Here is a 24,715-nt window from a genome sequence, read left to right as displayed (position 1 = left end):
CATATTTACTGCTTCACACTTAGGTACTTGTGCAGATCTATTCCACTCCAAACAATCTATTCATTGAACCTCTTGGAACTTAGCATTTACCGTAAGAGTCAAGGGATTGATTCTGTGTATATAAATTTGCAAAGGAACAATGGGATTAAGGTTTTTTCCCTCAACTCTTTATGTTTATTTTATAACATTTTTCCTGTGAAGAAAAGGCATGTTATCTCTGCAGACACAAATTCAAACTTTTGAGAACTGCAAAAACAAGCATCCGTGATAATATCTTCTTGTTAGAAAAAAACTGCCCCAAATCATCTTACAGAAACCTCTGAAGGAGCATGACAATGTGAATGGATTAATGGAATTCATTTACCAAAAAATTTAAACACTGCTCATGCTACAAAATTAAAAACAAATCCTTATTTCCTGATGGATAGCTTTTGGACTATAATGTAACTTACGGTAAATAGAAAACTATCTTTAGAAAGATTTTTCCTCCAAAAGGATTTTATTTTTAAAAAAATCGGATTTAAATTTTAAAAAACCTGATTATTTATCTACCCTGGTTGCAAAATGTATCAGTAACCAAAGTTATAGTCCCTCAAGATTCAGCTATTCAGTAGCTTTAGTACCATTTTTCTCATCCACTGCCTACCGTATTTTGGCTTTCAGCTCTTTTAAACTAGCAGGACCACTGAGTTGCTTAGACACAGTGTAGAGCAATGTTTAAATATTTTAGACAAGTGACTTCCCTTTAAAAAATTGTATTCTTAAGAACAAATATTAAGAATTCAAAGTTTTGTATGCACATTCAACAAATTAACTACAGGTCTTTCAAACTGAAAAATATATCTACCACCGAGATTTCAAAGTATAATTGGTGTCCAGAAATGTGTATCTTCCAGGCTCCCAAGTACAAGTTTGAGAATAATTCTTTTTTCCCTTATGCTGATGCACAATGCAACTCAAATTCTCAGGCTTGTCTGGAGAAACTGCATTTAAACACACACAAATAAACAGAAGTTAATCTAGGAGTACACTTGCAAAAAACAACATGAATTCATTTTGGTCTCGATCAATTTTTCAAAAAACAAACAAACTCATTTTTTAATTGATTTTTTTTCTCAATACTGTAAAGCAGAGCATTCATGTCAACAGGTCATCAAAGGCAAAGGTAAAAAGGAAGTACATCAAAACACCACAGGTGACATAAAATAGGGAAGTATTTATTTCCTGCTTTTTTCCCTCAGAAACTCCAGACAGCTTACAAATAAAATAGGAAATTAATAAAAGCACTGAAGCAATAGTATCATTTTTGCATACAAGGCAGCATATACAGCTGTAAATAGAATTTGTGTATCAAAATCTATTATTGTTCACCTGTTCATTCCCCAAGTTGGATCCAAGATTGTGCAAGCAGGTTACTCACAGAAGGATTTCTGCTACTCTACAATAGCTTATATGGAGGATCAGATGGCACTCCAAACAGAACGGGCATGGTGCCAGCTAAGGTGGTGTGTCCTACTAACTGCTGACCTATACGGTTTCAAGACAGACAACACTAAAGGGGTAACAGGAGCCATAAAATTGTGTACAAAAAATCCCAATGACTGCTCCCAACAATTTCACATCAGTATTAAATATAATTGGGAATAATATAGTGCCCTGCAGCCAAACTTAGCGTAACTGCCAGGGGGACAAAAGGCATTCTTTCAGATCCACTTTCTGGACTTTTATGTAGGATTGGATTCACTGTAATCCCAATTCCTAATCCATGGAGCCAGTCAAGGAAGATGCCATGGCCAATGGTGTCAAAGCTGCAAATTTGAGAAGCAGGAGCAAGGTTTCACACCGCTTGCCCTGCTCTTTGTAAAGCTCATCCATCAAGGTGACCAAGGCCAATTCATTCCCATGACCAGGTCTGAACCCAGACTGGAATATATCTGCATCATCCAAGAATAGTAGGTGGTCATCCTGCACTGAAACTCTCTACCGCCTACCCAAGAAGCAGGTATTTATTACTGGTAGAGGAACTAGTATAACTAAGGGGCCCAGAATTGGTTTATTTAAGGGAGGACACACCACTACCTCTTTCAAGGCAGCAAGCACCACCCCTGCAATCAGTGAAGTGTTAATCACTCTGTACCCAACCACCTCTCTGCTAGATTGAATAAGCCGGGAGGAACAGGGGTCAAGAGGCTACACTGAAACTGATCCTACACAATACAAGCATACCTGCTGCACTGCCTTTCTTATGGAAGCATAATGCCTATCCCCATGTAATATAGTTAAACTTTATTTTGAAAACTTATATCCCGTTTTATATCTTCGACAGGTTCTCCAAGTGGGTCACCATGAGTCTCAAAATAAAATCATACTTGGGCAGAAATTGCGTAGTGACTAAGTGGAACAAACATCATTCAGGCAGCAATTTCTGCTCTCATCCTTACTTCTGCCTGGTGACATATTTGCCAAGTGACGATGTAACTTTTTTCTTCTTTTTTACTTTGTACCTTTCAACTATGTGAAATAAATGTTTCTCATTTCTCCTTCATGTTGTCTTCAATATATCTGACAAAATCCAACATCCTCTAAGAGTGTTATAAAGAGCAGGAGAATGACTATACAGTGGACCCTCTGGATACGAATTAAATTCGTTCCGGGCGTCCGTCCGCAACCCAAAAAGTCCGTAGGCAGAGGCGCCACTTCTGCGCATATGGTGAAACCCGGAAGTATACACTTCCGGGTTTGCTGCATTCGTAACTCGAAAGTTACGTATCCAGAGCGGTACGTAACTAGAGGGTCCACTGTATGGCAATATTGTTCCTTTTATGTGTATCCCCACAAGGAAGAATTTAAGGAGAAATACTTACGGCCCAAGGCAACTTGAATTCCATAGATGGTCTGCTCAATATTTCCTGTTATTAAGACATTACAAGTCAGAGGAGAAGCCAATATAGATGTGTCATTGAATGTTACACTTGAAACAGTTCCATTTATTATGCTATAGTGTTTTTTAGGAACAACTTCAGTATGAATTCTCCAGATAACTTTATCAGCACGAAGGTAGCCAAAAGCTGAACAATAGTCACGAAGAATGCAGTATGCTGTAAAGCTGGACTCAAGGGATACTACAGGAGACTCCGGAGTTATATAGCCACATGGTTCCTGAAGTACATCTGAAACTGAGAGAGCTCATTAGTTTGGTATTGTTTACCAACAACATAGCTTATTGCTGTAAGCATACAATATGACAATGGAAGACAATAGTTACCTAGAAAATACATTTTCCCCTTTACTTTTCCAGGGTACATTAATTGACAACATTTGCTTGGATCCAAGATAAATGAATGGCTGGAAGTGCATAGATCAGATTTTTGACTTTGCCTCAGGGCCTGCCCATCCAGCAGCAGCTTCTGGGTTCCAGTGAGATCTCGTGAGAGCTGTGCACCTTGAAAAGCTACTCCAAAAGGTTCCCTCCCCTTGAACAATTTGAGATGGGGTACCAGAGACTGCTGGGATAGCAGGGGATTTCCTTCCAATCTGGGGGAAAACCCTCCCTTACCATAGCAAACCCATCCCACTTTGTTCAGGAGGAACCTCAACACTCTCCAGAGGCTGTTCAGGGTAATGCAGAGGATGGGGGAGGGAAAGGAAGCTTTACTTCTGTTCTCATATCTAAGAATCCAAGACATTAGGTCTAACAATTATAATCATTTTCCTAATGACTATTTGCATTCCTTGTCTGTGCTAGTTAAGTGAACTCCCCCACACCTAATGAGTTCAAAGACAGTTTCATTATCAAACATCAGAATTAGGAGTGAATAAAAAAAAAATAGAAATGTGCAGAGGTAACAGTACATATGTGTTACATTTCCTTAGGCCTGTTTAATATTATGTAAAGAGAAACGTTATCTTGAAACTTCACCTATATTTCATTTCTAGAAGCATATTATTCAATTTTGTTTGTGCAATTTAAGTATGAATCTTGCAGGAAATATTTCAACCATCTTTTCACTTTCCACCGCAACATACCACATGTAGTAACTTAATTGGTTTGTGCGTAATCTTTCTCTACTGTACAGGACTTCTTTTTTAAAAAAACAGGAACTTAGCAAGCTAGAAAACCTGATAATAAGTTAAATATCCTTCATTTCATATTACCACATCAACTATTGGCTTGTTTCACAACATTTTATATTTTGACTTTACAAGCCAATGGCATCTATCTAGAATAACGCCTCCCCCTTAAATTAGGCTCCTGAAATGAAGGAAGTCTGGGTTAACCAGGAGTGGACTTTTCAGTGAACTTGAATCAGTTCTGCTCATAGCTGCCAAGTTTTCGCTTTTCTCGCGAGGAAGCCTATTCAGCATAAGGGAAAATCCCTGTAAAAAAGGGATAACTTGGCAGCTATGGTTCTGCTACCGAAAACAAATACAAAGACCCAGAATGTAATCTAACTGTATGCCTTTTATACCTGGCTCTGGCTCACGGATCTTGTGGTTTTAATAAAAAAACCAAATAGATCTCACAAGCCTGTAGTCTCTATGCTGTTGGCTTACATATAATAGATTCAAACTAAAAATCAAGAATCGTTTTCTATAATGTATACAAATTAACAAACCGACAGACAGCTTAATAATACAGTGGAACAATTCAATATTATTAATCCTGCAGACTTACCTCCAAAGGAGTAAATGCTCAGGAGACTACACACAACTTGCCGTAACCAACTCCATTTTGAAAACATCTTGAACCAAGTCTCTGTAAAAACAATTTTTATATATATAATATTTTTACTCTGCTCAATCAGCCACTATTTTCTTTTTATGAAGACACTTCTCAGCAGACAGGTTCTGTAGTTTCCTCTGTTATGACAGGTTAATTAACCATGAACAAAAAGGTTTTGTGGAAAGCAAGAAAAGAATAGTGCATGGGGAAAGAGCCAAAAGTGAGAACAGGAATACAGGCAACTCCCCACTTGTCCAGTTGCCATTTTGGAGCAAGACAACTCTAAAGTCTCTTTCCCCCCCCCCCCAAAATGATTGACTGACTGTGATTGAATATCAATTAAACATCTGGCTAGTTCGGATGACCACCTTGAGCTAGCTTAAGAACTCTGAAAACAAAGAAAAGTACTTGATCCAGGGATAGTCCACATATATTCCTATTCCTACCTCTTTTTCTTAATGGTGACTGCTCCTGCTCAGGCTGCACAGAAAAAAGCATTTTGCTTTCTAAAATTCATTCCAATTGTAAAGATAAATAAACCTGACAGAATTCTACAGGATGTGGTATTAGTGTGTGAAAACAGTTCAGATCCAATGATCCCCAGGCACAAACCTCCAGATGGTGGAGATGTCAGGTGCCATCTTGGCGCCCAGGCATCTTCACTTGGTCACTAGTGGTCAATGACCAGGTACAAAATGCGTCTGATGCCTGGCTACTGAGCTCACTTCTCAACCATTATCACAATGCAATATAGTGAGGGAAACATATAAACTAATACACAATCTCCAATTTATATATAATTTATGTCTAGCACGTTTGTTAACTTACAGATAGGTAGCTGTGTTGGTCCGAGTCGAAACAAAATAAAAAAAATCCTTCAGTAGCACCTTAAAGACCAACTAAGTTTTTATTTTGGTATGAGCTTTCGTGTGCATGAAGTGTGCATGCACATGAAAGCTCATACCAAAATAAAAACTTAGTTGGTCTTTAAGGTGCTACTGAAGGAATTTTTTTACGTTTGTTAACTATTATTGCAATAGTGATTATATAAAAATGTAAAATTAATTGACAGTTGTGGTTTACTTAGTGATCATAGTTGTCGTTGTTGTTTAGTTGTTTCCGACTCTTCATGACCCCATGGACCAGAGCACACCAGGCACTCCTGTCTTCCACTGCCTCCCGCAGTTTGGTCAGACTCATGTTGGTAGCTTCAAGAACATTGTCCAACCATCTCGTCCTCTGTCGTCCCCTTCTCCTTGTGCCCTCAATCTTTCCCAACATCAGGGTCTTTTCCAGGGAGTCTTCTCTTCTCATGAGGTGGCCAAAGTATTGGAGCCTCAGCTTCACGATATGTCCTTCCAGTGAGCACTCAGGGCTGATTTCCTTCAGAATTGCCAGGGTGCCTTCCTACAGGGGGCCTCCTCCCCTCTTGCTGACCAGCACTTCGCCCAGTGAGAGCAGCAGCAATGGGTCAGGTGAGGGGAATCAGGAAGTGAGCGGGACGGAGATGTCAGGACTCAGCGATGTGGGAGAGCCCCTGCATAGCCAGGACCAAGAGGTGGAGGGGAACAGGCAGCCCCTTCCGGCGCCCGAGTCAAGGCACGCCACCAAACGTAAGGTTGGGCGGAGGCGTTTCGGGGTGCCCAAACTCTTATGCTGGTCCTGTAGCCGGAAACGTCCACTCCCGGATTCTGCAAGTGACTGAGAGGTCATGTTTTTTGGCTATCTGCACTCGTAGCCGCAACAACACCCTTACAAGAATGGATAGGTTTGATCTTCTTGCAGTCCATGGGACTCTCAAGAGTCTCCTCCAGCACCATAATTCAAAAGCATCAATTCTTCGGCAACCAGCCTTCTTTATGGTCGAGCTCTCACTTCCATACATCACTACTGGAAAAACCATAGCTCTACCGTGTTTCTCATATTATAAGACATGTCTTATATTAATTTTTTTCTCAAAAAAACACGACATGGCTTATATTCAAGGGATGTCTTATTTTTTAATAAAGTGCATGCGGGCGCTGTTTGCCGGGCTTGTCAAGCCCAGCAAACAGCGCCCGCCGATCTTCTGTGACAGGCGGGGGTGGGCGGAGAGCGGAGAACGATCTCCGCTTCCCCCCCACCCCCGCCTGTCACACAGCACAGAGCCAAAGATCGGCGGGTGCTGTTTGCCGGGCTTGTCAAGCCCAGCAAACAGCGCCCGCCGATCTTCGGTGACAGGCGGGGGTGGGGGGAGAGCGGAGAACGATCTCCGCTTCCCCCCCCACCCCCGCCTGTCACACAGCACAGGTCCGAAGATCGGCGGGCGCTGTTTCCTGGGCTTGTCCAGCCCAGCAAGGAGCGCCCGCCGATCTTCGGCTCTGTCCCCCGATGCGCTACGGCTCGGGGAAGCAGGCAGGGAGCTCCTGCTGGGTCCCGCGGCTTCGCCTCTCGCTCGGTCGGGGCTTTGCGATAGTGCTTATTTTCGGGGTATGTCTTATTTTTCACCAACCCTTTGAAATCCTGTCATGGCTTATTTTTTGGGGATGCCTTAAAATATGAGAAACACGGTAGCTATACGGACCTTTGTCGGCAAGGTGATGTCTCTGCTTTTTAAGATGCTGTCTAGGTTTGTCATTGTTTTTCTCCCAATTTCGTGACTGCTGTCACCATCTGCAGTGATCATGGAACCCAAGAAAGTAAAATCTCTCACTGCCTCCATTTCTTCCCCTTCTATTTGCCAGGAGGTGATGGGACCAGTGGCCATGATCTTAGTTTTTTGATGTTGAGCTTCAGACCATATTTTGCACTCTCCTCTTTCACCCTCATTAAAAGGTTCTTTAATTCCTCCTCACTTTCTGCCATCAAGGTTGTGTCATTAGCATATCTGAGGTTGTTGATCGTTAAATATACTGATAAAGTCCATTTTTTGTCTTGTGGCTAGAACCTTCCTTGACCATTGATGCACATTTTCTAAATAGTATATATATCTGATTTAGTGTGTTTGGATTAGTATAATAACAATTTATTACCTGATCCTTCATCCTAAGGTCTCCAGGAAAGTTAAAACCATTAAGACACAATATTAAAATCAGTGTAAAACAACTTAAAACTACAAAAAATAAGGTATATCATAAAAACATGCAACTCAGGTATCAGCAGGCAGGGTTAAGAGATGCATCTTTGGTTGTACAATGAAGGTACAAGATGCACCTCTGTGGGGAGTTCAACAATTTAAGGGATACAGAGGCTGCCACCCAGAGCTTTGGAAAGTGGTTGAACAACCAAGAGGGCCCCTTCCACTGATCTTTGTGCCAAGGAATGTCTGAGAGGAGGAGATGGGCTTTCAGATTATGTGTACTTTGGGGTTTAATCTACCCTTGTTAATGTTCCCATTTAGAAGCAGATTCTGTTTGTATGGTCTGGTTTGTGTGTCACACTGAAACTGATTTAATGTTAATATGTCCTGCTTCACTTCTCTCTCCCTCCTGCTGCCCTGCTTCTGCTCATGGTTGGTCTGAAGAAAAACAAACCAAAAGTCTGGGTTCACAAGTAACAAGCCAAATTCTGATTTGTTTTCTCCTCAGAGGTGCTGGAGCAAGGGAGGAACAAGGCACAGACCTTTGAGGAGTACACACTGGCATGGTGCTGGTTCACATTAAATAAATTTATTTTAACTACAGCTTAATGTGAAATACAACCCAGGCCTATGTTACAATTTCAGATTAAAATTGTGCATGCATATAGAATCCCCCCCCCCCACATGCAGATCTTAAAAGTTAGAAATTATCTGCTGGCACCTGGACCTTTGAAATATGACTCAAGAATTGATGCTGCTGCAGATTTGAAATACATTTCTGCTTTACAAGGCCTGCATGCGTTTTTGAGGCAGAGCAAACTGCTTTAAAAGTGAAAGCCAACATAGTTCTTTCCAGTGCATCTAACATCATTGAAGAGAATTTTAATACTGCCCACCACTAACAATGCAATCCTATGCATATACATTCTAAGCCCTTCTTACTTCAATGGGACTAGACATGCCTAACTGCAATGATAAGGCTGCACATTATGTTAATATTTAGAACCAAAATCTATATTATAATAATTTTTGGTTGCAAAGTACCAAAACAATTTTAGCTAAAGTATTAGACTGTTTATGCACAACAGAAGATAATCAGAATCCACAGGAAGTTTTTTTGGGGGGAATGGAAAGCCTACTTTGATCTTGTCCTTTTTGCCTTTGATAGCAAACCAAGGAGCATCTTAAGAAAATTTTATTGGCTACTGCTTGTTTCCCATCTTGTCAAAGGCAACTCAGGTAAAAGAACCACATGCCGAGAAAATTCTCACCACTCTCCTGTACTAATTCTCAGCACTCTGCTCAAATTTATCATACAAATAAAAATAGTATCATTTCCCTTTATATGCCACACACTACTGTAGTCAAGTAACCCTGTGGAAATCCCCTAATCAGGCACACTGATGATCCTAGCATCCTTGGGAGGCTGGAGTGGGGGTGGGGAGAGGAAGTACACAAATGGTAGGCCCAGAAACACAGAGTAGAGTCAATATTGAGATGCACCAGCCTGCCTTTCAAAAGAGATATCAACTAGGTTGAATGACAGCCAATCTCTATGCTACCATGTACTTCTAGCTTGATCCCAGAAATACTATTCAATATCAAGAATGTGTTAGAACACTGCACATTATCACTATTGTTTATATAGTGTGCCATCAATTGCATATAACATAACAAAAAGACTGCATCCTCCTCCAAAGCAGTTTGGTCTAAAACTGTACAAGTGGAAGTCAAAGAAAGGGAGTGAAAGGAAGATACTGCTGCATTACAACTCCCATCATCCCAAACCATTGGCTATGCTGCCAAGGCTGATGGGAGTTGCAGCCCAGTAGTGTCTAAAGGGCACCACAAAGGTACCCCCCCCCCCGGTTTAGGCACAAGTTTACCACCAACACAATGAGACCTAGACTGCAATGAGACCTAGACTGGCCAGGGAACATACAACCCAGTGGCATGCAGTGATTTTTTTCAAAGGTAAACAGGGCCAGAGGAACCAGCTTGGGAGGGTGATTGTGGCCCTCTGAAGTTGCAATGTCATGCAGCTGAGCATTGCCCCTCCGTCCCTAAGCAGGACAGCAGCTTTCTGGGCTTTGGGGAGGAGACACCAGGAGGACATTTAAGGGACTATCCTTTTTATTTTTTTATTTTGTTTTTTTAAAAGATTTTTATTGAAGTATGAGAATTTTTACATACATTATATTCTCTCCTTCCAATGTTTAATTTCCCGTACCATTTTTTCTTTCCCTTCCCACCCCTCCCCCACCCATAAAGGTAAAGGGACCCCTGACCATTAGGTCCAGTCGTGACCGACTCTGGGGTTGCGCGCTCATCTCGCATTATTGGCCGAGGGAGCCGACGTATAGCTTCCAGGTCATGTGGCCAGCATGACAAAGCCGCTTCTGGCGAACCAGAGCAGCACGTGGAAACGCCGTTTACCTTCCCGCTGTAGCGGTTCCTATTTATCTACTTGCATTTTGATGTGCTTTCGAACTGCTAGGTAGGCAGGAGACCACCACCCATAAAAAAGGACTATCCTAGTCCCCCTAGTCCCCTGATCAAATGCCACTGGCACAATCCTCATTTGACTAATCGGCAGTGGTATTTTTCTAGAAAAAGAGGTGCTGGAACTCAACATGAACGCCTCCTTCTTTCTCTTACAGTGGCAATGGTGCCCACCATAGGAGCCAACTCCTAGGGGCCGCAGGGGCTTTGGCCCCCACAACATATTTCAAGGGGCTGGGCCCCCACAAAGTTGATGCGCATTCCCATTCAAATGGGGTGTTGTGCACTGCATCATGCGATTGATTATGTGGGGTAGGGCTTACCTGAAAAAGCCCCACAGATAAGAATTTGGAAAAGAAAAATTTATAGGAGTGAAAAGATCAGGGAAGGGCAGATTGCAACACTGGAGGAAGGAGAGGGGACCCAGAAGATAAGGTTGTGTACACTCTTATCTGCAACGACCGCTGAGCTTTATCGTGTAAAAGAGGGGAAGGAATAACCATGAGAAATCAGCTCAGTTTCTCCAAACCGCTCGCGACAGGGTAACATTTCAATAGATATTTGCACAGATATTTGTTTGAAGGCTTAGTCGAGGAAGAACGACCACTTGCCCCATTCGGTTGAGAACTCAAGGCAAACCGGAGTACGGAACAGTCGCCCCCCCCCCCTTCGCGCACGTAAGAAACGCGCAGGAAAAAGAGAGCAGGGGGAATTCTGCTGCGACTAGAAGAGGGTGGTTTCTCGGAGAAATGTTACCAGGGGGCGGGGTCGAAAACCAGGCCGACCCAGCGGTGACGGCCTGAGGCGCCGGTGGGCGTCCCAAAGCAACGCGAGGCGGCTTTCCAGCCAGGCGCCCGAAAAGCGGGACGTGCCTCCAACACACACATTAAAAGGGCGCCGCTGAGGAGACAACCGAATCGGGGGCCGCCTCAGAGGCCAGAGCCCGACCAAGGCGAGCTTCTTCGTTCCCTCACAAGCCTTCGGAGGACAAGGCCCGTCCGCGGGGGAAAGCGGAGAGCTGCCCCCCCCCCGAGGGCAGCTGCCAAGTTTCCCTTTGCGGCCTGGCTTGGCCAAGCTGCTACCAACAGGCTGCTCCCCTCGGTCGAAGGCCAACGCGGGCCGGTAAACCCTCACCTCTCCTGACGCGCTACTCCCACAGGCCTCGGACCATCGCCATCCCCGCCAGACACCTCACGAGCCACCGCCGTCGCGCACACCTTATGAACTGCGGTGCGCCGCTCGCCTTGACTGACGGCTTCATCCCGCACGCTCGAGCCGCCATTGGTGGACAGGCCGGAGACGTCACGGCCGTGGGCGGGGCAGACGGCAGAGGAGGCGCTTCCCGTAACGGGCCTCTGGGCTGCCAGGATTCCGGGCTCCTGGTCCCAGCAGGGGAGGGGGAAGGGTGGGGAAGAGAGGCCGGGAAAGGGGGAGGTGGGCGGGGGGCACTGCGATTGAGCGTGGCGAGCCGCAAACGCCCAACAGCGCCTGCGCGCAGGGCAGCGAACGTTCGGAGAATGTGACACCCTCCCACCTCCTCGCTCCGTGCCCCAATCAATTAACCAGCAAAAGTAAACCCAGTGCAGTTTTACATTCCTAGGGCTTGGCTATGCAGAGGCTGAATGTGCACTTTGCAGGCTGAGGGTGCAATCTGACATGCTGGCTTACTTTGGAAGGGAACCCAGTTGAGCCCGGTTGCTTATTAGCAAGATACACTGGATAATTGATCTGATTTTGAGTTTTATTATATAGCGCTTCAAATACGGTATATATTGCCAGCAAGGTTCTCACTACAGGGAGAGAGAAGGAAAAGAGAGAGGCCATGAAAGCTTATGGCTGTAATGAATTTGTTAAGTCTTTATGTTACAGACAGCTGCAGTCCTTTCAGAGCTTACCGTAAATTTTATTTGTAAACCTGGGATCTTCGGATGAAGGGCAGTACTGTACAGTATACAAATTTGCTAAATAATAATGATAGTTAAAACCCTGCTCCAGGCAGCTTACAGCATGAAAAGGTTTACATAATTACTGTACAAACATAACAAAGTAGTCAAAAAGTACACAACCAAGTGGAAACAGTTTCCACAGGAATCATAATAGTATCGAAAAGGAAAGTTACAAAAATACTAATATCAGTAACAGTAACAAAAAAAACCCCCTAAACATTTCCCCATTTATTGGACGCAAGCCCCATTAAAGTCACTGGGCCTTACTTTTGAGTAGACACAGATGGGATTGCACTTTAAAGTGCCTCAACAATCTTTGTTTATGATAAAAGCTTCCATCTGTCACAGTTTACAGGCATTTGATTATCTTTAAGGTGCCACTGGACCACATTGTTCTAATGCAAAATAATTTCACAGTCATCCTTCCGGAAATTAAAGCATAGTTTCTCCACAGAAGCATTGTTTACAAGCTGCTGGGAAGATTCTGTTTCAAATGTATAAAACAAAGCAGGGCAGAAATAAGGGATGGAAATATGAGAAAAGGTTAGCTCTTGTGACAGTGTTTCTGTTGTTGTTATTAAATAACAAAATGGTGGCCCATTGCATAAATCAGTCTTCCCCAACCTAGTGCCCTCCAGATGTTTTGTACTCCAGTCCCCAAGGTTGGAGAAGGCTCTTCATGTAAGTTTACATAGGGCATTCTCCATAGCTGTCAACCCTCCCCCCCCTTTTTTGCGGGAAACTCCCTTATTCCAAGCCACAGCTGTCAGCCTTCCCCTTTTTTGCTGGAAATTCCCTTTTTCCAGCGCCATTTCCCGCTGCTATCCTGGATTGTTAGATATACCGTCGGCGTAGACTGTCCCTGGGACAGGTGAGGTTGCTGCTGATCCCTTATTTTCAAATCCGAAAGTTGACAGCTATGGCATTCTCTGGATATTAGTACCTCAGCCTGTCTGTTTATTATTGTGTTAGTTAAGAGCAGGTTGGTGAAGTTTTGTTAGTTTATATGAGCTGCAATTTGCATTTTTAATGTACCATGCTCTGGGATTGCTGCCGCAGTGATGAAGAGCAGTAAATAAATATATTAATTAAAAAAATTCCTTCCAGTAGCACCTTGAAGACCAACTAAGCTTGTCATTGGTATGAGCTTTCGTGTGCATGCACACTTCTTCAGATATGCATGCACACGAAAGCTCATACCTATGACAAACTTAGTTGGTCTCTAAGGTGCTACTGGAAGAATTTTTTTGTTTTGTTTTGTTTTGACAACGTCAGACCAACACAGTTACCTACCTGTAACTTATATTAATTAAATTACCTTGGGGAAGGGGGAGATGCACTACCACTACAGCCACAATATCCTATGATCACTCAGCCCAGGTGGGAAAAAGAAACCCCATGCAGAATCTGCAGATGATGCGGAAATGACACACAAACACACCCTCAACACCTATGGAAACACCACCAGACTTCACCCTGCCACACAGAAACATAGCTGCCAAGTTTTCCCTTTTCTCACGAGGAAGCCTATTCAGCATAAGGGAATTTCCTTTAAAAAAGGGAGAACTTGGCAGCTATGCACAGAAAACTAATGTGAGGACAGCCACAAGCCACCAAAACACTATCAGTTGGTGCAGGCCAAGGCAGGGGTGTGTCTGCCTTGTTTCCATGTCTGTATCACAGAAGGAACACAGATAAACAGCAGGCTCCCAGAGAGCTGAAAATTCTGGATTTTCTTGTTTCTGTTCTGAAATGGTTCCTCTGTACTGGGACAGGGGACATTTTTTTCAGTCAGAGGGCCATATTCCCTTGTGGGTAATTTTCTGGAGGCCACATGGCAGTGGTGAGTAGGGCCAGGAGCAAAAGTGGCCATAGCAATAGATTTAAAATAATGGAACAAAGACAAAACTTACGTAGATAAGAACAAGAAGGACACTCCTCTACCTGCTCAAGGAAGTTCTGGTGGAAAAATTGAAATAGCCACTTCACACTCCCAGTCCCCTTTTATTCGGGGAAACAAAGCTATGAATACCAGCAAAGGAAACTAGTTGAGATTGAAATACTTTGTTGATACTTGTACAACTTGTATACAGTGAGATTACAAGTCATTAATATACTAAATATTAATATTAATAGTCATTAATACTCTAAAAATCACTGCTGACATACCTCATGTGCGTGTGTGTACTTTGTTTGAAGTGTGTTTGTGAGAAACAATAAACAAGTAAAACTCAGACACATTAATAACTCTAGTTTTACTCTGAAAACAAAAAGTGATCTTACACCACACCTGTGACCTTACATGTGCAAATTTATTAAATTGATTTCAAATGGGTTCCATTTCAGTGTCTCACCCTTATTACAGAACCCTTTAAAAATGGCAAACAGCTGATGTTTCTCTGCCCTTCAAATTCAGCAGGGCCGGATTTAGGTTTGATGAGGCCCTAAGCTACTGAAGGTAATGGGGCCCTTTGTATGTCCAGCGGTCCTTTGTCTTCAACAAATTGTCGCTGTTTTTTGTGTTGAATATATGATATGTGGTAATTTATGAACCTAATAGGTCCATATACAACACAGTAAAATAAAATAAAACCTACATACAGCACTTGCTGTATGTAGGTTTGATTTTATTTGTTTCTTATCTTATATTTTGGAAATGCATATCCAGGTTTTTTCCCTTTAAATTTTTTTGGGGCCCCCAAGAGAGTGGGGCCCTAAGCTATAGTTTGTTTAGCTTAGCTTACACGTAAATCCGGCACTGAATATCAGCATCACTAACAGAAGATATTCAGTTACAGGTAGGTAGCCGTGTTGGTCTGAGTCGAAGCAAAATAAAAAAATTCCTTCAGTAGCACCTTAAAGACCAACTAAGTTTATATTTTGGTATGAGCTTTTGTGTGCATGATGGGCTGATGGGAGTGGGCTTTTATGTAGACTGAAGACTGAAAAACCAGTAGGAGAATAAGACTGAAAAACCAGTAGGAGAACACTTCAATCTCCCAGGACATTCTATACAAGATCTCAAAGCAGCTGTTTTATTACAGAGAAATTTCAGGAACAGACTGGAAAGAGAAGTTGCTGAATTGGAAATCATTACCAAGCTTAAAACCATGGAAGCACCTGGGATGAATAGAGACATCGGATTCTTATCTCATTATGCATGATCAAGCTTTCTTTAGCACCTCAGCCCAGGACTAATTGCAGCCATCAGCAGCCATTAACAGCCATCTACAGGTTTACCACTCCCATCAGCCCATCACCCATTCCCACCCACCCCCACCACCCTCTGTATATATATAGGGTCTGACACTTCTGTTTCTAGTGTATCTGAAGAAGTGTGCATGCACACGAAAGCTCATACCAAAATATAAACTTAGTTGGTCTTTAAGGTGCTACTGAAGGAATTTTTTGAGAAGATATTCAGGCTGAAGATGCAATCCAGAAAACAGTATTTCTAGTTGTCAATATCATTAGCTGTAACAGATATATAAACCACACACTTAAATAAATTGACAATTCAGAAAATCTTAGCATGCTGCATAATAAAATCTGTTCCGTCTATGTTTTTCAGAGATTCTTTTGCCATACTTTGGCTGCTTTGTATGCAAAAGAAGTACCTTTCCAAACCATTTTAGTTGCAAGTAGGGATGGGGAGAAATTTGTTTCAGTTCTCATTTAAAGGCAAACTTATCTAATATGCCTTTTCTGAAACAACATGTTGTTATGGTAAAAATGCCCCTAAAATGCGCAGCCTTTTAGGAAGGACAGACGCGGGTCCGAAGCTCCAAAATTTGCACTAAGTTCAGCTCCGCCAGGAAATGACAGAGACCACACGATCCTGTCAGGAAAAACAAACTGATCCTTTATTAATGAAAAGACTACAGCTGTACAGTCCCTGCCTCAAAGAATGTAGCAAGGACCCCCGGGAAATGGTGGATCTCCCTTTTATACCCTCCTGTCCCCACGTGAAAACCCCTGGACTGGGAGGGACGGGAAAGACAAGGAAAATGGGTGCTTAGGGGATTAACTGGGTGTTGATATAGCTATTTCTTCATATGATGAAATGTCAATTGTTCTCCTCTCGTTGCTGATGGGTTTCCCTTTGTTTGATCAGTCTAGATGGGAGTTGAGGTGGCCGGCAGGTGTTTTCCCCCAGGTCACGCAAGGATGATCCCTGGGATTATGTAAAAGGTGACACTTCTGGAGGTTGGAATAAACTGTCCCAGTTAATCCATCTTTGTCCATGTGTGTCTTTTGAATCAGGGTGGCGATGGGGCAAGGTTCAGGTGGGCTGGGGTCATGCATGGGTTATGCAGCATTTCCTTTTACAGGAGACATATCTAATACAGAGAATTCTATGCAAAAGGTAGTAGTCCTGATATATAAAGGTTCTGAGACGTAAAACAGCAATTCTAATACAGAGAGATCCTAGCATACGTCATGAATAAGACAGCAATTCTAATACAGAGAGAATCTAGCATAACTTAATGCAAAAGGTTCTGTAGTGATAATCTAAAGGAGTCTGGGGCAGAGGGGAAGGTGGAGAAGGGAAATGTGTGAGTTTATGCTAACTGTTGTGCATATGCAGATCCTTAAGCCTTCCTTAAGGTGGGGTTGCGTCCAAGCAGGGGGGGGGGGTGAAGGTCTTTGAAGCAGAGCTGAGACTGGGAAGATGGCGTTGAACAGGATTCTGGGTATTGCAGCTGTCAAATTCGGTCACCCCTCTCTGTTCATTAATAATGGTGTCCTGATTCCCCCCCCTATAATTTTCTATAACAATGTGAACCAAAACACACCCATCCTTCAAAATTTGTACTTCTCCAAATTTTGCAATGCAGTGCTCCGGTCAAGTGTTGTATGCAAAAATGGACATGTTAGAGTATTCTAGCATATAAATGCATCTATTGGGGGAAAAATACATTCTATTGGGGGAAATATGAGAAACTCAGAGGATCCCTCCCTGGTTACAAGTAACAGTTTCGTTTTTTAAAACTGATCAGTGATGGTCCCTTACATGAATACTGTGCAGATATTTAATTCTTATTTAATTGTCGGGGGGCTCTGTCTCCCTGCTCACCAACCCCCCCACTCCCCTACAATAACACCTTAGATCTTCTCATTTCCACCATGTGCCCCCCTTTTACTTTCTCAATCCTGTTTCTAAAGCTGCCTTGCTATTCTGCACCCTCTTGAGCCCCAGCCAATATGGCCAACAATCAGGAATTATGAAAAATGTTATAGTCTATAGCAGGCATGGCCAAACGTGGCCCTCCAGATGTTTTGGGTCTATCATCTCTAGCTAACAGGACCAGTGGTCAGGGATGATGGGAATTGTAGTTCCCAAAACATCTGGAGGGCCAAGTTTGGCCATGCCTCGTCTATAGGAATAAAATTCTAATTCTATACTGCTTTACATGGGCGCAAGTATTACAGAATTAAGTGGGAATTACTTCTGAGTACATGTATTGTACTGTATATAGAATTGCACAAGACAGGTGCCTCCCCTGAGGAAGTTGCAAAGAGGAAATGAAGGAGATTCTATTCAAGAATTTCACCTTCTATACCCACTTAGCTTGGAATAAAACCCACTGAACTCAATGGGATTGTTACACTGGGTTGCACTGTCAATTTTACATCTTTCCAACGTGAGTTTTTCAACCTTAGCCCAGTTGTTGTGTCTCACAGGGTCATTGTGAGGATAAAACACGAGAGCTTCCTGTTTTGTTACCCTGGATTCCTTGTGGGAAGGACAACACACTAACATCATGATTTATATTTTGAGAGTCCTTATAGAGATAGGAGCTGTGTTCTCATATCTCTTCCTCCATAGGGCAAATGAGTTGGATCAGTAAAATGGTAATTTTTCATATGTTGTGCTTATGTGTTTACTTTGTTTCTGCCCTGGAGATAGAGGGTGGCATCCTAACCATAGGAATAGTTTACTATTGGATCAGAGTAGATTGGCTGAATTGAGAAGATTAAGACCAGTTTTTGCTCTCTGTAACTGAAAAGCAGAGAGGTTATTTGGAGGGCAGAGAGAGCAATCAGTGAACATTTACATAAGTTTAATGATTGGAAATACAGAAATCATCTGAGTCCAGGTACTTCTTCATACCATCATACCTGACTTGTCATGTAGGGACAGGCCCAGCCACTGCAGAACAGAGGCTGTCTCCAGGCTAGCCCAGCTCCCATCTACATTTGAGCCTTCCCTGGAGGCATGCCAACACCTATGGGACAAGCTGAGTCCTGCTGGGGGAAGAAGAACACCTTGTCTCGCCACCAAATCCCAGCCTCCATAACTGGAGACAAACCTTGCCAACTGCAGAGGGCACAGGAAACTTTTTAGCCAGAGGGACACATTGATTCTCATGGGCAATCTTCTGGAGCCCACACATGAGGGCAGTGGGTGGAAGCAGGCGCAACAGTAGGCAGAGCAACAGATGCAGTTGTTTTAACTGTGGACAGTAGGACATGCATTCAGCCATACAAAAGTCAGGTGCTTACATACTGCTCTCTCCACCCAGGCAAGCCAGAGGCATTGTCGTAGCTGAAGGAAACTCCCAGTTTGACAAAAGAGCAAGGAACAGGGCTGGTGAGGACATGGGAAGGGGTTTGTGGCCTGGGAGGAGTCCAAAGGTCCAGGTAGTCTCCATCTCTATACTGACTGGCAGCAGCTCTCCAGAATTTCATGCAGGGAACTCTCACAATATTACATGCAGATTCCAGGAATCGAACCTTTTGCAGATGCTCTGCCACTGAGCCACAACCGTTCCCTAGAATTGTTTGGCTATTGTTTCTGAACTCACGTTTCCTAATCAGGTATCCCAGCTGTGCAACCACACAAGAACTAATCAAGAGCTAAGGATTGAATGATCTGACATTGCTGGCAGTTCTTTTTTTGGCAGTTCTTTCATACTATCAGCCTCACATTTCATCAGGGAAAGGGGTAGACTCTGGAGGAAGTACTGTCTACAAAGCACTTAAGCTAGTTACATATCTTGTAACAGAGCAGTCTTGATCCCACTGGCTTCAAGTTTCCAATGGCTTTGTGTATTGTATTGCCTTGCAAGCCTCTTTTCAGATTCACTTTATCAGGCATGCACCCTCATTTGTCACCCCTCTGGCAGCTCCCAGGGTGCAACATGACTGCCACAGGAGGGAAGAGCATTCTTGCGATCAAATCCTGCTTGCAGGCTTTCCACACTGGCATCTAGTTACCGGTAGCTGCTTTGAGAACAGGATGCTGGAGTAGATGGGCCCTCGGCCTGATCCAGCTGGCTCTTCTTATGATCTCATGCCACTTTAAGGGCCATGGCTTTGCCCAAAGAAAACCAGGAACTGTAATTCATTAAGTGTGCTGAGAGTTGCAAGGAGGTGTAGTGGAAGATAACTGGTTAACCCGAGGAGGCGTAGGTGGCCTTGTGCAATTAACCCCCAATAAAGCAGGGCTTCACCACTCTCCTAAGCTCAGCAGTAGTGATTCCTACTGACTTGATTACTTGCAGGAATGCTCCTTGCACAGAGATAACACAATTGTAGATTACTTTGCTTGCCTGCTGGCCTAGATCATGAGACACCCCCCCCCCAAAAAAGCCAGGTGAAGGTAGCTTAACAATCAAGCTGGGTGAAGTTGGTTAAGCAATTAAGCCTCATGACTTGGAGTGGACAAGGGTATAAAAACCAAAGGGTCTGAGCCAGAGAGAAGCAGCAGCTTTGATGCAGGCACAAACTGATGTAGGTGTTGCATAGCCTGCCTAGATGAAGGTCTACTCTGCTGCTTTATCCCTGGGGCTCCCAGCAGCTGAAAGGAGGGGTTGTCATTTGCCTGATCGATTCTCTCCTTGTGTGAGATAAGCCTGCTGCTTGATAAATTCCAGACTTTCTTCACTACTTTGTCAAAGCAGGAGGCCACTGTGACTGTTAAAGTGGCATAAGAGTGCTTGAAATGCATGGTGTGGATGTGACCTTGCTGAGCTTGGTTTCCTGCTTTGCCGTTGCTGGCTTGGTTCCAGTCTGCCTGTTGTCACGTTGCCATTCCACTTCTCAGACACTCTTCAACCCATCCTCACCCCCACCCTATTTGGATCAACTCCCGCGTTCCTAATCTGGAACTTTATTCCGGACAGAGCAGCTGTTCTCCAGATACATGACGCTTAAGCCTATCAGCCATGTCCACCGCCTTCAATAGGTTCTTGCCATTGTTGCTGATGACCCTGGCGCTGGAGGCGCGCAGTGCAGGCACCGAACCCCTGCTCCGCCTCGATTAACTCCCCGCACTCTCCCCGGACTCTCTGGCACCCTCCAGACCTTGGCGCCCTGGTTCCCCGCGCCACTACCCTCGGTGCTAATTAAAGACGTCCCTGGCAATACTAATATCAAAAATCACTTGAAAATTAGGACGTCCTTAGGGAATAAACAAACTTTTGGATACCTGAAGCACCCAACAGTTTGCTCCTCCTCTGCAGGACTTTGGCTCCTGCTTCCTCCCATTATTTAATCTACACAGGGGAGCCCTCCCTTTTCGTTTCCCACCTGAGATCTGCCAGGCAAGGGATGCAGAGTCAAAGTTGCAGAGATTGAAGAATTGTGTTTTGGCAACTCCCCTTCTGGAATTCAAATGTGTGATGTCATAGAGCCACACGGGCAGCAGTTGCCACTCAGCACCAAAGCACAATGCCAAAAATAAAGCACCTTAATGTGGGCGAGGGCAAGATGCCCCAGCAATCGAATGCGGCCTGCGCTATGAAGAGGAAGGAAGCGTGCAGCAACAAGCCCTCTTCCAATTTCAGTGTGAGGTGGCCTGGTAAAGACAGATGATGCTCACATAGCAATACAGCTTCCTCAGAAGTGGTTGCTTTTGTTGAAAAACCAGAAGGGTTGAGGTAAAGACAACTGCATGTTCTGTAGCAGATGTTCTTGTGCAAACAACACAAAATTTGGTGACCATGATTGACACCCCTTCATTATTATTCTTATTCTTTTTGTAAACCTCTTTGAGGTTTTTCTTTTCCTTTCCAATCAAGCAGCATGTAAATTTTATGAAATAAATTTTATGAAATAATAACAATGATGCATATATTTATTCTCCGCCCTTCACCAGCAAGTCGCAGATCAGGTGCCTACCATTCAAAACACAGTCTAAAAAAACAAAAACAGTTAAAACAAACCACAGTCACAGGACTAGGTATAGAAATGCAAACTAATTATACTGATAGTATGCAGAGTTCAGTGGGAGCATGGCAGGACACCATTATTTATTTAGTTTGGTTTCAAATGTAATGGTTTGAAAGCCATGGGCTTGCCAGAACCAAGCACAAAGTGGTTCAACTACCGTAGGAAAGCTCATACATTGTCCGACACCTTCACATCCATTGTGACAAAAGTGATTCTCCACCGCCTTGTCTTTAGGTGAGCAACACTGTCTTTAAGTAAACATCCTTAGGCAGTGATGGAGGAGTAGGATCACACCTGCAAGTCGTGTCCCTTGCATTTGCTGACAGTTCCTCTTTGAATGAAGAAACTTTTCAACCTGCTGTTGTTTATGGGGTAGAATGGAGACTTTCTCTCTTTAAACCCCCCCCCCCCAAATACCTTTTCTGTTGTGTTGCTCTCTCATCATTCCAGGCTAAGGTTGAGGAAGACAAAAAGCCACCACTGTCTAAACTTAGGGAAGGGCCTTCTTAGCTGAGTGGTAGAGCATCTGGTTTGCATGCAGAATGTTCCAAGTTGAATCCTTGGCATCATTTTCTTTTGGTCTTTTTTTTTGTGTCTTTCTGTCTGGTTGGTTGTAAGTCACTTTGGGTTGCTCTGGGCAATATCAAGCGACTAACAAAACCTAGAGAGCCACTTCCAGGCTCCGTAGGCTCTCCCACAGTATGGACTGGAATCAATGCACCTTTAACTCTAAATTAGCTTCCCTGTCCCCAGTGCTCTCCAGAGATGATGATGATGATAATTATTTATTGGCCAAGTACCAACATACTTGGAATTTTGCTTTGGCTACATTGCAATGTAAACATACTTTATACAAACACTGTTGCACAATGCAATAACACAACAAAGGAACCCCATCCATAACTGGCCTCTTCTTACTCTACACAACTACGAATTTTACAATTTGATGGCACAAGGGAAAAAACTGTTCCGGTGCCTAGCCGTTTTTGTGTATAGAGTCCTGTAGCAATGTCCAATGGAAGTAAATCAAACAGATGATGACCGGGATGCAAAGAGTCCGCAACAATTCCCTCTGCCCTCTTCCTAGCTCGGATAGCATGAAGTGGCTCTATTGAAGGCAAACTAGCACCAATTACCTTTTCTGCAATTCTTACTGCTTGTTGCAGCCTTTTCTTGTCCATCTTGGAGGCTGTGCCATACCAAGCAGTAATAGAATTACAGAGAAACAGTTTCAATGATACCTCTGTAAAATTGAATCAACACTTCCTGGGGCAATTTAATGTTTCTTAGTTGATGATGCCTACAACTCTCAGAAGCCCCAGGGGTAAAGTAAGTTGTAGACCAAAACATATGAAGGGCACCAGCTTGGAGAGGAGAATGTTAGGGGAGAGAACCAGCTCCCTGCCTCCTCCACACACAAACGGAGCAAGTCTCAGCTGCTTAGTCAATGCATACCACCATGTTAGGTTATTTGCTCTCTCTTCTGTCTAGCAGTTTGGCAGATCAGTAGATGCTGCTTCACACCCTGTAATGTTGTCGGGTTGCTAAATCTAACAGGAACTGGAAATGGTATTCCACAGCTGTCTCTTATTTTGCTCTATAAAAGTGGGGTAAGGGATCCTTGCCAGTACTTCTGCCCTGTACTCGACATCAAGATGTAGACTAGGGCACTCCGACAGCCAGAAAGGAATGTTTCATTGTCTCATGATTCACAATAAGCACACTTACTGTAGATGGCATGCCAATGTCCTTTTTAGGTGACAGTGGTTCATTGCAGTTGGTATCCCACATGACTAGAAGGATTTACATGACCGTGAATCAGTGGTTCTCTGTGAGTTGCTTTCCAAATAAATAATATTGGGTTTGATTGTGGCCAAGAGTGACTCAACAGAAACATTGTGTCCTGAAAGGATGCCCAAATGCACAAAGCAATGTGCTACCTCCCATATCTCATCCCCTACATTAGAATTCGCCAACAAATTGAGCCTGGGGAGCTGGATTCTTTATACTCAATGCCATCCTTTACTAGATTAGCTGGAGAGTGGGATGCTAGCAGTACCCCACTTTCCAGCCAAACTAGAAGCAATATTTCCTCCAATGCTTTTCGGCTGTCCAGCAGGTAGGCTGATTCAAAAGTTGTCCTCCCATTTTCATGTAGATCTAGCTTTCCCTCTAATTCCCCAAAACTCATGCTTTCCTTATTTAGGAAGACCAGAAGTGAGTGTCTCCATCAGCTTCCACTGCTCTCACAATTTTTTATGAAGTTACTACTAGCTTTGAATAATCTGGGCCTCTCCAGATGTTGTTTCTAATGTGCGTCAGTTATGGTGGTATTGCGGTGATTAAACACAATGCTGCTTTCAATGCTGTTTGTGCCTGCAAATGTTTTGTGGATATACCTCTTCATTTCAAAACCATGCATGTTTCTGTAGCTTCGGGCTGCGAACCTGCGCCTTTTCATACCACAAATATTCCAGGTGGGTGTTTTTTTTTGGTCCAGCTTTTGTTGCGCTGTAGCATAGCAGTGTCCTTCCAGAGGGCACTATCATGGTAATCTTGGGGAAGAATCGTAGCACAAGTAGCAAAGGAGAAAGATGTGTGGATGGTCCAGTATAAATCCACCACTAACACACTTTATTGCATCAACTCAAGAATGTAGAATGCAGCTCCCAAAAAAAAACAGTTGGGAGGGCCCCTCTGTTAGATTAGGGCAGTGATTCCTTAGTCTGTGGGTCATGTTCTGCAAGTGGGTCACAAAGCCTGTGTGGTAGGCTTTATAAGTAAACCCAAAATAATTATTGCTCATAATACTTAACTGGTATGATAAGTACCTCTTCCAACTTTGGCTTTATTGGCAAATTGCAGTGTTTACACTTGTAGCCGAATATTGGAAAGGTTTTAGCATTCCACCCCCATAAACAAAACTGTGAACAACTTTGAAAGTACTATACAGTGGTATCTCAGTGACAATAAATCAATTGGCCGTGTTTCTCCGAAAATAAGACACCGTCTTATATTTATTTTTCCTCAACAAAACACACTATGGCTTATTTTCAGGAGATGTCTTATATTTTTCCTCCTCCTCCTGCCACAACCGGCATTGCTGCTGTGCCTATCACTATGTCTTATTTTCGGGGTATGGCTTATATTCCTTGAATGCTTAAAAATCCTGCTATGGCTTATTTTATGACTACGTCTTAAAATTGGAGAAACAGGGTAGAAGTCAACTCCTAAGGGCCAAGTCAACTCCTAAGGGCCAAGGTTTCTTTTGGGTGGGTGGGGGCATAAAATATTTGAGGTGCCCCCCCC

General features: G+C 43.4%; 1 protein-coding gene across 3 annotated transcripts in view; it reads right to left on the bottom strand.

The window, feature by feature from the left end:
* The window catches only part of IL6ST (interleukin 6 cytokine family signal transducer), a 35,907-nt gene extending 24,332 nt beyond the window's left edge, over window positions 1–11,575 (bottom strand). The window contains exons 1-4 of one of the 3 annotated variants that reach the window (XM_060280290.1): window positions 11,418–11,575; window positions 4,676–4,756; window positions 2,865–3,176; window positions 848–983 (exon numbers count right to left, since the gene is read on the bottom strand). In XM_060280290.1, coding sequence (XP_060136273.1) covers window positions 848–983; window positions 2,865–3,176; window positions 4,676–4,742 — 515 coding nt within the window. In that variant the 5' untranslated portion in view covers window positions 4,743–4,756; window positions 11,418–11,575. The remainder of the gene's footprint in view (window positions 1–847; window positions 984–2,864; window positions 3,177–4,675; window positions 4,757–11,417) is intronic. The other 2 variants (XM_060280291.1, XM_060280292.1) reach the window with 2 other exon arrangements.
* Window positions 11,576–24,715: the final 13,140 nt, after the last annotated feature.

The sequence above is a fragment of the Zootoca vivipara genome, chromosome 11 (assembly GCF_963506605.1).
Source record: "Zootoca vivipara chromosome 11, rZooViv1.1, whole genome shotgun sequence".
NCBI classification, from domain to species: Eukaryota; Metazoa; Chordata; class Lepidosauria; order Squamata; family Lacertidae; genus Zootoca; species Zootoca vivipara.
Note: the sequence above shows the minus strand (reverse complement) of the source record. Positions and strands in the feature narration are given on the sequence as shown.